This window comes from Heterodontus francisci, chromosome 20, assembly GCF_036365525.1.
Source record: "Heterodontus francisci isolate sHetFra1 chromosome 20, sHetFra1.hap1, whole genome shotgun sequence".
Lineage (NCBI taxonomy): Eukaryota > Metazoa > Chordata > Chondrichthyes > Heterodontiformes > Heterodontidae > Heterodontus > Heterodontus francisci.
In genome coordinates, this window is record NC_090390.1 from 57,982,326 (window position 1) to 57,995,219 (window position 12,894).

Below are 12,894 nucleotides of genomic sequence, written 5' to 3' on the forward strand. Positions count from 1 at the left end.
GATATCCTAGGTTTACTTTTCTTGCTATCTGGGAGACCCAAAGTGCCAATCAAATGGTGTTGGGTAAAATAGGCTGTGCTGTGATGAGTCTTGGAACCGCATGCAGGTGACAACATTCGCTTCATACAGAGGAGGGGAAGGGAAGAAGTGAAAAAGAGCAAAGAACAAGCCTGTTTGACCAACAAGTAGTAAATGCAAAAACACAAGTGACTAGTGTGAGTAAAACTGGTTTCCAATTTTTTCAAGTAAATTCAGTAATTTCTCCATGTTGCATTTTTCTAAGCTTAGTGTGGTGAACTATATCCAACATTGGCTTTGGAGATTTTTTGGTCCAAATGTGTTTTATCTGTTGTAATATGTATTATATCTTCAGTGGCATTTGGGTGGAAATTCAAGGAGATACTTCTTACATCTCAAAATAATATATAATTTGGGTGATATGTTCTAATTTGTCTTCTGGCTATATTGTCCCTTAGTTTTACTTTTCTTGTTGTCTCTATTGCAAGCCACCTGCAGAGATTTACTTATACAAATCAGATCCTTGATGCAATAGCCCTGTGGTATACATACGCATATAGAAACTCAAAACCCAAGAACGTGATTTTGTGATGGACTATTACTGATGTGAGAACATGACCAATTAAATCTTTCAGAACCAGAAGCAATGCTTCTCCCATCTCTGTCATTTAACCTTTTTTAATATTGAGTTTAACTAATATACAGATAAAATGCGTATAACAAAACATAGTTTAGTAAAAGATCTTCGCGCTCTGCTGCATTACCATCTTTGGCTTAGAAAACTTTTCTCACTAAATGACAGCATATCTTTTTCTTGTCTGCAGAAATGCTATTAACAAACTGAACTATCGAGCAAGTGAAAAAACAACTCAATGAGGGGCTTGCATACCTACGGAAAAGTTCAATGTGAACCACAGCAGGAGCAATCTTATCCACCACATCTGCAATAAAATTATATTTGTGTCGCAGGCTGTTTGGATCATTCTGACCTGCAAGCAAAAATTTAAACAAATGAATAAGACAATTATCCTTAAGTAATATTTAAAGCTAGGTATGTGATATACATTTGTACAAGATTAATGATGCCAGGCAAGAATTCTTGCCATTATTAACTATGGAAGGTATTCCACTGAAGTGCAAGTAGTGTTGATAAAACAGCTCCATTTCTGTTTACATAGAACAAGCATTACATTGAAGGCTTAATGAAACCAAATGTGTTCAAGAATATTGCATTCATTAAAATTAAAACTCACGCCAAGTTCTTTCATGTTTTGTTATGGAGACATTGAGTTTGCTAAAGTAATATAACAGATCAAAAAAAACATTCTCTGCAATATGTAACATTGGATCCAGAATTATACTTTATTTTAAGGGCACAAAAAATAAGCCCACTTGGTCTGCCAGCATTACCTTGCCTCAAGCTTTTGTCCCTGGCTAAACTCACTGTAAAAACAAAACCACTTCCTCAAGTGACTCAAAAGTAATTCAGCTCAATGTAAATGTATCAGGACAATCCCTGCTCTGATTGAAAAGAACAAACCCTGACTACTACAATCATTGCCCTTTACCAGCTTGTCAGACTGCTTGGTTCTGATTATACCATAGAGGAACTTCATGATAAAATTCTTCAAAAAAATGCATCAGTACAAACTATATAGTGCAACTAACCTCTAAGACAGGTCAAGATGACAACAGATGAGGAAATTGTAAACACATCTGTGTTCAAAGTTTAGAACTGAAGATGATAGGATTGAGAGAGTTTAATCTATGCGATAGCTGATCTGGGAATTTGTTGTGGTACAACCAGCAAAGAGAAAGAACTTGCATTTTATATAGCACTATCCACATTCTCCTCAGGACATCTCAAGATGTGTTGCAGCTTATGAAGTACTTTTGAAGTATCATTACTATTGTTATGTGGGAAAATGTAGAAACCAATTTGTGCACAGCAATGTCCCACAATAGGCAATGTTTTGGTGGGGTTAGATGAGGAATAATTATTGGTAAAGACAATGGGAGCTATATTAGTGATCACAATATTATTAGATTTAGAGTAGTTATCGAAAGGAACATTATCTCTAGACATTATCTCTATCCAACGTTGCGCTTATAATCTGATGAAGAACAGCTGAGAGCTGAAGTCAGAAAAATGTCCATCTCTCCCTAAAAAGAAAAGAAATGTGAGATATCTGGCTGCCATCCTGCCTGGCTGTGTTTCCAATCCTCATCCTGCCTTCATTCTTACTGCCAGGAAAGTTCAACACTTCTAAAAGTTGTTGCCTCCCTCTCATTATCAAATCAGAACTGTTGCCTAACCCTGCAAAGTACCAAGTTATCTTGTTGTAGGGGTGGGTTTTAACAAAAATTAGATATGTGATATTTGAAGCAGTTTATTTTAAAATTTACAAAATAATCTGGAAAATACACAGCGTCAATTTGGTCCCTTTGAAGTTTTTCAACAAAACTTAATTTTTAGTTACTATTCCAAGTTAATGTATTATTTGAACTTGGGCTAGATAAAATGAATTTTGTTGCTGCGGAGTTTTAGCTTTTGTTTTCTAGTATGTATTCCTTTTTAGCCAACATTCCTAATGAAAATATGAGCAACCAGGGAATTTTTTTCTTCAAATGCAGAATGGGTAGGTACAATTTACACCTTTTTGATCATACACAACAGTAATTATGAAACCTGAGCACAGCAGAATGCAAGGTTACTAATTTACAGAAAAATGTCAGACAGCACTGCACTTTACATCAACTAACTGACCGCAGTGATAGGTGAAACTGCGCTTGACGTTTTATTACATTAAAGGTGCTATTTAAATGCACAGTTCTGTTGTAGTAGAGGTGGCAATGGTGAGGACTTTAAATAATGTGATGTGCATGATTAGTCAGTATAAGCACATCCTACTGGATAACCATGGATTGTAGTTGTGAAGACATCGATTGTTAACATCCCAGTTGAAAGTGCCAGCTGATCCAGAGTGTTGAGGAGATATTAGAAATTAATTGTTTTTGGAAGTTGTATGGTTCTGTCGTCCTGCTTGTTGTAGACTTAAATCAATTCTTTTTGATTTCCAAATGGAACATCATTGACTCCTCTTTGCTGTGTTGTTTTTCATCAGTCTCAACAATGACCCCCTGACGTGAATAATCCCACAGCTGACAATGAGTGGAAGGGATAAAGATTTACACTGGAACAAGAGTACAAAGTAATTTGATCCAAAGCATGGAATAAGCACAAGATTAAATGGTAAACAGACATTTTCACCAAGGCTGCACACTTCATCCACCCATTAAAAACAAACTAATCTTCAGAGCAATATCAGCTATAGTCTTAACAGAAAAAAACATGCTTATACTAAAAGCTGCATGAAATTTAGTACTGAAAACACTGCTTATACTCTGTTACTTAATGTATTTTTATTCACTCCAGCTTTGTAACTTTTGGTTGGCAGTAACATTGCTTCAACATGTATTATCCTCATGATCTTTGGGCTGAGTACAGAAGTTCACCATGCCTAAACACTGATATTATCTTAAAAAGGATTCAAAATTACTCCAATTATTGCATTTAAAAAAACATGAGGGGTTTTGTAAACAAGGCTTCTTGTAATCTGTAACAACAACAATGTAGCCATTCAGATTAAATAACAGCTATCTTACTGAAAAAGTGCTAGAACATAGCCCAATACTGGGTTTCATAAGAGAGGGTGAGGTTTGCCTGAACAACAACACTATGACACAGAAGATGAGCAATTACTAGCCTCCAAAGCATGTTTCCAAACAGCTCTAAGCCTCCATCCAGCCATTGCAAAGAGCAGAGGTTTTTTTTTTGTCTATTGGATTGTTTCCACCTCACCATTTTCCATTGACTCCTATCCAACAGTAGTCATTTTAAATTAGAATACTGCTGAATCAGTCTGCAGATAATTCACGGTCATTTAGTATTTGGCAAATCTACCAAATTACACTCAGACATCCCATATTCAGTATTCATGAGTAATCAACCAAAATGTAGATTGTACTTTGTACTTGTACTTTTGTGCATTAAATATTTCTGATATTGCCCAGTACGTCTGAGATGAATCCATGTGGATCAAATCATTTACAAACTGGGGGAATGATTGCCTCTGTACGTTAGATGCAGCAAAATCATAAACCATTTATACATATCAGGCTTACAATGTCACAAAATATAGTGAACACAGAAGATCTTCCCTTAGATTTCCAGGATACCAGTGACTTGTCTAACTGGTTGACGTTTTGCTGTATTATGTTTTTGCACAGCTGCTTATCAGATGTCTGTAAAGAAAGCCTGTGAAAAATATGTACCCTCTCAACAATTTGGCAGTTTCCCGATTCCTTTTGAAAATGCATTCCTTCAAGTTATAACAACGCGTACTGCAAATCAAGCCCAGTGCTTTCTACAAAAATATATTTAAAGAAACTTTTTTATTGAATGAAATAATGTTTGCATACTTAGCTAAATTGTGGTACATTGCCAGTTACATGCAATATATTTCTAAAAGTTGTTTGAAGGTTTTCACGGTAATGATGAATAAGGCGATTTTATAGTTTTTACACCATGTGAATTTGGTCCGACAAGAGCAGTTGTTTCCTTAAAGAAGTTCGTAGAAGAACTGGCCTCGACCTTTCAGTCAGCGTACTCTGCCCGTCATCTGGAGAAATAACTGTTTCCACCCATTTCAGCTTTTTCTCCAGACGACAAGCAGAGGACACTGCCCAAAATGTTGAGGCATGCCAGTTCTTCTAAGAACTCCCTTTTTAAGGAAGTAACTGCTTTTTACAGAGAAAATTCACATGGTGTAGAAAGCGTAAAATCATCTTACTCGATATATTTATAGATTCATGCAGTCAGGGTTTTACTTGGTTTTGTATATTTTATTAACACAACATATTGAGGGTCAAACAAGCGATTGTGCATCCTTGGTAGTCACAGGGCTTAGATCAGGTAGGGGTGAGTGGGTCAGGGGGATCGCTGGGTGTGATCTAATGTGTAGTCTCTTGGGGGCATCACGTGGGTAGTGAAACAGGCGCTATCGTCTCCCCAGTCAGCTATCGAGGTCCAAAAGACTATGATTGGGGATGCAATTAGGGAGATCATGGGAATAATGATGATGGTATGAGTCTCTGGAAAGAAGTCACATGTGATAATGTTTCTCTAGTTCCATGTAAAGCTCATGTTGTCACTCAGATTGGTAAATATCCCACGTAATGCATCCATATGTTGATTATTAGCATATTTGATGAAGTCATCTTCTTACTGATAAAAGTGTAAAAGTCAGCAGGTTACAGGGAACCTTCCTCTATTTGGAAGGAGTACATGCAGAGAAAGATTTGGGGGAATGATGATGCCTTCAGGACCCCGAGCAGCAACACTCAAGACAGGGACATGACCAGAACATGTGGATAGAGTGCCTGATTGTCAGGACAAGGTACATCCAATTCTAAGATGAGAATGTGTGCTTCAATCTGGGTAGATGATTATCATAAAACAGGTGCCAAAACGTCAAGTCGCATACACAATCTGTTCATTCAGCAATTATATTTCAGTGGCACTGAGTTTTCTCTCTCTCTCACAACAGCCCATCGTAAATTGCAAATAAACGCATAAATTATACTGTATTTTATAATTTTGAGCAAGTTGATTAATGAATTTGGGGAGAAGCCTAATGCAAGACATGCAAATAACAGACAGAAGTTTCACTTTATCTAGTCAGTAAATTTACTATTTCAAGGTCCAGCTTAAAAAATTCCAGTTAAGACTGAATAGATGCTTTCTATCTGAAACTGACTTGGAGCTTATTGCCTTATTTATCTGCACCTCATTAATTTTAGGCCAGATGTATACAGCTCTAACTCTGATATATTTGGTAGATTTTCATCCTCACCATCTCAGGAGTAATCTAGTGGAGAGAATCATCACCCTGTTATAATTCTATTGAAATCAGTGGAATGAAATTACATAGAAATACATAGAATGTAAAGCACAGAAACAGGCCATTCAGCCCAACAGGTCTATGGTGATGTTTATGTTCCATACAAGCCTGCTCCCACCTTACATAATGTCGCCCTATCGACATAGCCTTCTATGCCTTTCTCCCATATGTACTTATCTAGCTTGCCCCTTAGGCAGGTTATATAATGGACAGGGAATCCATTCTGCCAGATTACCATCCAGGCAGTGAAGACAAAATTCAACCGTTCTTTGTGTGCATTTATATCTCAATACTAAACATATTGAACACAAAATTCCAAAAACAATGCTGCAAATAAACGGAGAAAATACATAAGCTGTAAATAGACATCATTTCATTGTGCATTTCTTCTGTGCACACTGGTACCAGGGCACTTATTCTCAATTTAAGCACTGTAAAGTACTGGGATTTGGAAATAGGAGTAGGCTCATTTCCATTGTTACGATCAAGGCGGGAGGAGCGCACTGTTTATTCTAGTTCCACTTCTCCATGGGTCACGACATATATTTAAAAATTTCCCACTTACCGATACGGCCAATCATAGGCTCTATTTTTATCCCAGAATAAAACACACTAGCCAGGTTTCTTTAAAAAACAAAATTATCAGTTTATTATAAAATAAGTCTTAGCCAGTAATGAAGTAAAGCATAAACACACAGATTGAAATATTAAAGTTCCCTTGTTACCTTAGCCACTCACTCACACACACACTGGTTAAAATGGATTTTTGTTTTTTTGAGCTCGATTTACAGACAAAAAAAAAACACTTGAGCTGATTACTTGTTCATTCTTGAAGAAACAGTAGATATGTTGTATTTCAAAACTGGCATACAGTCTGGCCCCCGAGTACACGTAGACAGGTCCTTGGGATCTTTTAGAACAGTTCTTTTCAGGTGGCATTGAGAATTAATTTAGCAGGCTTTTCTTCAAAGACAGGAGACAAGATGAGTTGACACAATGGACTTCTCAGGCTCTTTTATAGAGATGCTGGAAAGCTGAGCTGGGTTGTGGTCTTTTCTCCTTCCTTGGGAATGCTCTTTTTTTGGAGGTTCTCATCTCTCCTTGGAAGTTCTCTCCCTTTTTATATACAGATCAACCCTAATTCAGTGGTTACCACCGCAGCCTCACAGCTCCATCGACCCAGGTTCAGTTCTGGGTACTGCCTGTACGGAGTTGGCAAGTTCTCCCTGTGACTGCGTGGGTTTCCGCCAGGTGCTCCGGTTTCCTCCCACAGCCAAAGACTTGCAGGTTGATAGGTAAATTGGCCATTGTAAATTGCCCCTAGTGTAGGTAGGTGGTAGGAGAATGGTGGGGATGTGGTAGGGAATATGGGATTAATGTAGAATTAGTATAAATGGGTGGTTGTTGGTTGGCATGGACTCAGTGGGCCAAAGGGCCTGTTTCAGTGCTGTATCTCTTAAATAAATAAATTAAAAAGCCAAACTGAGAACAGGAGGTCAACCTTTTGACCTCCATCAATTTTGACCTGTCACTTCTTTGTAAACAACTTCTCCAGGTGTCCAAAGTTCTCTGTTGTTTATTGGGATGGAAGACAGGTGGTTTCCCAGAAAGGCTTGTTGTTGTAGCTGGAAGTCAAGTGGTTTCCCGGAAAGGCTTGTTTTCCTCACAAGACCTCTCCATGCCCCTTCCAAAAAGCATTTCAAGGGACTGTTTTTCAAAGTCAAGTGGCCTTGACACGACCCCCTTTGAACACCCCAAAGATTGATATTTCTTCAACCTTTCAAAAATGAATCCTCAAAAATATATTTAAAAACAGAGGCACTTTAGTAACATCATAGAAAATGTTTATGTACCTGACTTTGTGAATAAAACAGGTTTTAGAAAGGACACTCACCCTTAAGAAGTTTTTATCTGGAAGTGTAACACAAACATGCCAAATAACTTGCAAATGAAGGCCATACACACATCCAGGCTACTTCTCTTAATTCAAATTACTGGATAATTCGATTTTTAGCTCAAAAATGACTGAATTAGCAGGGATAATCTACATTGCTCATGCTCCAAGACCGTTGCTACAAGTAATCACTTACAAATTTATACACAAAGCTGACCACAATACAGTACACATATCCGAATATAATTTCGTTTCATTTATCAGGTCATGGCACACTAAGCAGAATATGGTCTTATTCTTAAATCTATACCAATTGTGCATTCATCATTCATCACTAACTCGAGATAATAATTGTAAACATAAAATACATGGTAAGAGATTAGTTCATGCATTAAGTAACTAATGGTTAAATATATATATACTATTTACTTATATGCAGACAATATTGTGCACAGGTCCATATACTTATCGTGTATATATGCACAGTAATCATTCTGCATTTTTTCAGATATGTGATTGTGAAATATAAACACAACTGCACACAGCCGTGGTCTATCAGTGGTGTTCTTACCCAGTCCACATGCTCCTCTCTGAATGAAGATGACGGACGGTTGTTGGAGTCTCTGTGCCCGCCGGCTCACCGCCTTCAGTTCGCACACGTTGCGGTAGGTGCTGCCATCGCTGCCGCACACCGGCTCGCTGTTGACGCACACACACACGCCTTTGATCCGCCGCTTGGCCGGGTTGGACGCCGGCGGCACCGAGCACTTGAGCCCTTCGCCACATCTGGCCTCGTCCCAGCGGCCGCCGCACGACTCGCCCTCAGCCGCGCCGCACAGCTGGCAGCAGCCGCAGGAGTCCTGCACCAGGCCGGCCCAGCAGTCAGGGGGCAGCTCGGGGCATCTGGACACATCGCACATCTGGGAACAGCTGGGGGAGCGCCTGGTGATCCTGCCACCCGCTGGGAGCAGGCAGCTACACAGCACCGCAAACCAGAGCAGCATCTTCAACTTCAGAACCGGCTTCCCAAACACTGCAAGGCAAAGTGCATTCAAAATAATTCCTTATATTAATAAAGTTTCTTCCAGACGCTTGTAAATCAGCAGCAAAGCAAAAACTGCTCAAAAACTCATTGCCGTATTGGGGGGAAATAAGTTTGCAGTTAGCCCTGAAAACAAAAAGTTATTTCCCGTTGTCTCCGACTCAGACAATGGACCGTCCCCTTTATCCGCAGATCCAATTTCATAACAGCGAAGCGGCTTCATTATAAAAGCCCGTGGGATCAAGCTCTCCAGCTGTCAGCCACAAGACCCGCCCGCATTCATTGGTCTGCTCTGGGTGACGAGCTCGCCCCTTCCATCACCGCCCTAACCCGCCTCTTCCACATAGGTTTGGCGGCGCTACTGGGGTCGGCTGATTTGTTCCCTTTTTACTGTTCCCGTTACAGGATCGATCCGCAAACTGCAGCTCATCCAGTTGTCATCAAGCAACCCTAAAACACTGTCAGATCGCAAAGAGAATAAACCTGTTACTGAGCAGCATTTTGCTTAAATTCGCCTGAAGTGGTTCACGTTCAGCGACAGAAAGGCAAAGTAAGATTTATTAACTATTCATAAAGCACCTTTTAACGTAATAAAACAGTCCAAGGTGTTTCACAGGAGCGTTCCAAAATATATGACACCAAACCACATAAGGAGATACTAGATGATCAAAAGCTTGGTCAAAGAGGTTTCAACATAGGTTGAATGGCTGAATGGTCTCTTTCTGTGCCCGAACTTTTCTACGGTAGGTTTTGAGGGTCTAAAAAGGAAGAAAGGAAGGAAACAAGGATGAGAATATTAAAATCAAGCTGTTGCTTCATTGGGAGCCAATGTAGGTCAGCGAGCACAGGGGTGATAGGTGACCGGGACTTGGTGTGGGTTAGTACACAAGCAGCAGAGTTTTGGACCAGCCGGGAGTGTATTCGAATAGTAAAGGCTCGAGGTAATGAAGGCATGAATGAGGATTTCAGCAGCAGATGATCTGAAATAGGGACAAAATCAGGCGATATTAGCAAGATGCAAATAGGCGGTCTTAGTGATGGCTCGAATATGTGGCTGGAAGCTCATCGCAGGGTCAAATGTGACACCAAGTTTACGAAGACAGGTTTATTTTCTGACAGTTGCCAGGGAGAAGGATGGAGTCGGTGGCTAGGGAACAGAGTTTGGAGTGGGGACCAAAAACAGCAATTAATTCCCGACATTTAATTGGAGAAAAGTTCTGCTCATCCAGTACTGGATATCTGATAAGCAGTTGGTTTAGTAACATTGGAGGAATGAAGAGAGGTGGTAGTGAGGTTAAGCTGAGTGTCAGTCACAGAGAGATACAGCACTGAAACAGGCCCTTCGGCCCACCGAGTCTGTGCCGACCATCAACCACCCATTTATACCAATTCCACATTAATCCCTATCACATCCCCACCTTCCCTCAATTCCCCTACCACCTACCTATACTAGGGGTAATTTATAATGGCCAATTTACCTATCAACCTGCAAGTCTTTGGCTGTGGGAGGAAACTGGAGCACCCGGCGAAAACCCACGCAGTCACAGGGAAAACGTGCAAACTCCACACAGGCAGTACCCAGAACTGAAGCCAGGTCGCTGGAGCTGTGAGGCTGCGGTGCTAACCACTGCGCCACTGTGCCACCAGTGTACATGTGAAAACTACCACTATGTTTTCGAATAATGTCGCCAAGGGGCAGCAGCCAGATAGGAGGCGGGCCAATGATATTTTCAGTCCCATTTTCTGTCATAACCGCTGAAGATAAATGCTATGATTTCCACTGGCGAAATTTGAAGTTTTGCATGAATGTACATTGCAGACACATCTAATCTCGAATCAGCTGTCACTGACTGATTTAGCCCAAAGTATTCCAATAGTTATAATCATACATTTTATTAATGAAACTCAAAATATATTTTACATTTGGCATAAACACATGAAACAAATGTAATTGGGAGATGAGAGAATATTTCCATCCACAAAGCATTAGTTATATAATTCAGATGCAAGCTTCTAACTTGCGTCCAAGTCCTCCTCCATTTATTCTCCTTTGCTCCCTAGTAATTAAGTGCAACCAATGCCAAGATCTACTTCAGCTTATGAAGGGTTCGAGTGATTGATTATTGAACATACCTTCACGTAGACTTCAAATGTTCACTGTGATAGTAATTGGGTGACATCTTATTTGTGGGCAGAATTCCAGCTTTTTTGCCTGTCAGTTAACATGTCTGACTGTTCTTCAAAATAAAAGGAATGCATATAGATAACTAACCAATTTTATATAATATTGTAATTATTCATATATGCTACTAGATCCCAAGTACGCCGGTGACTAATTTTTATGCCGTTTAATTTTCTTTTCTAGTTTGGGAAAATAAATTCCTCCACAAGTAATCCTATTACCTTGCCCTGAAACCTGCACTGCACAGCATAATATTCAAGAACTTTGTTATAGATGCAAATTAATTAACTGCATAAGATAATGCCAAGAAATTTCTGTACATTTCTTGCACTACTCTCTTAAAAAATCACATCCCTTTTGTGCTACAGAAAAGGCTCACTGCATAATACTTCAGCAGAACTGGCTAATTCCAGGATGATATGTTTGAAAATAAATTGTCATCCTTACTAAAAATGAATGCAATATTTGCAGTAGAACTTGCACCATGTGCCAGCATGTTCCAGCAACTGTGCCAGCCTCCTCTTGTGAATGGTTCCTTTTGAACATATTTTGCAAGTTGACAATACTTAATTGTGTTTCCTCTTCTCATATTTCAAAATTACTAACAGCCCTCCCAACTTAAATGGCAGTGCCAGCCTGTACTGTTTGCAACAGCTATGCTCTGAAATATTAACCCTTGCTGCATATGCAGCTCGTATCCAATATATCTGATTCAACAATAATTGCAAGGAGCTCATGGACCTCTGAATCACTAAGACAGAGACCACTTGATTAGCTTCCTCTCCCTTCCACTAGAGCACTGGGTAAACTTCCTCTAAAGTTACTCCTGCCCTAGCCCTAAACCAACATCTTTCTCCAGTTTCTTTATCTCCCGTCATGCCATCTCCAAGGTCACCTTGTCCATGAGACCCACCTTCTGCTCCCCCGACCTTATTCCCACTAAACTGCTGACCACCCAACTTCCCCTCCTGGTCCCCATGTTAGTCAATATTGTTAATTTTTTTTCTCTCTTCGGCTGTTCTTCCTCTCTCCTTTAAATCTGCTGTCATCACCCCCTCCTCCAAAAAACAACCCTCGATCCCACTGTCCTTGTAAATTATTGCCCCATCTCCAACCTCCCTTTCCTCTCCAAAGTCCTTAAGCATGTTGTTGCCTCTCAAATTTGTGCCAATCTTTCCCAAAACTCCATGTTTGAAACCCTCCAATCAGGCTTCCACCCTGCCACAGCACCAAAATGGCTATCAAAGTTACAAATGACATCCTATGTGACAGTGACAAGGGTAAACTATTCCTGGTCCTTCTCAACCTGTCTGCAGCCTTAGACATGGTTAACCACACCATCCTCTCCCAACACTTCTCCACTGTCGTCCAGCTGGGTGGGACTACTCCCACCTGGTTCCATTCTTATCTATCTAATCATAACCCGAGTATCACTTGCAATGGCTTCTCTTCTTTCTTCTGCACCAACATCTCTGATGTCCCCCAAGGATCCATCCTTGGCCCCTCCTATTTCTCATCATGCGCTGCCCTTCTGCGACATCATTCAAAAGTACAGCATTAGTTTTCACACACATAGACCCAGCTCTACCTCACCACTACCTCCCTTCACTCCTCCACTGTTGCTCAATTATCAGGCTGCTTATCTGACATCCACTACTGGATGAGCAGAATTTTTCTCCAATAAGATATTGGGAAGACTGAAACCATTGTTTTTGGTCCCCACTCCAAACTCTGTTCCCTAGGTTCAGACACCATCCCTCTCCCTGGCGACTAAACCAGTCTGTTCGCAAACTTG

General features: G+C 40.2%; 1 protein-coding gene across 1 annotated transcript in view; it reads right to left on the minus strand.

Annotated features, from left to right (window-relative positions):
• htra1b (HtrA serine peptidase 1b) overlaps nucleotides 1-9,113 on the minus strand; it is a 63,218-nt gene extending 54,105 nt beyond the window's left edge. Inside the window, exons 1-2 of the mRNA XM_068053359.1 lie at nucleotides 8,447-9,113; nucleotides 908-1,007 (exon numbers count right to left, since the gene is read on the minus strand). Of these exons, the coding sequence (XP_067909460.1) occupies nucleotides 908-1,007; nucleotides 8,447-8,879 (533 nt within the window). The 5' untranslated portion in view covers nucleotides 8,880-9,113. The remainder of the gene's footprint in view (nucleotides 1-907; nucleotides 1,008-8,446) is intronic.
• Nucleotides 9,114-12,894: the final 3,781 nt, after the last annotated feature.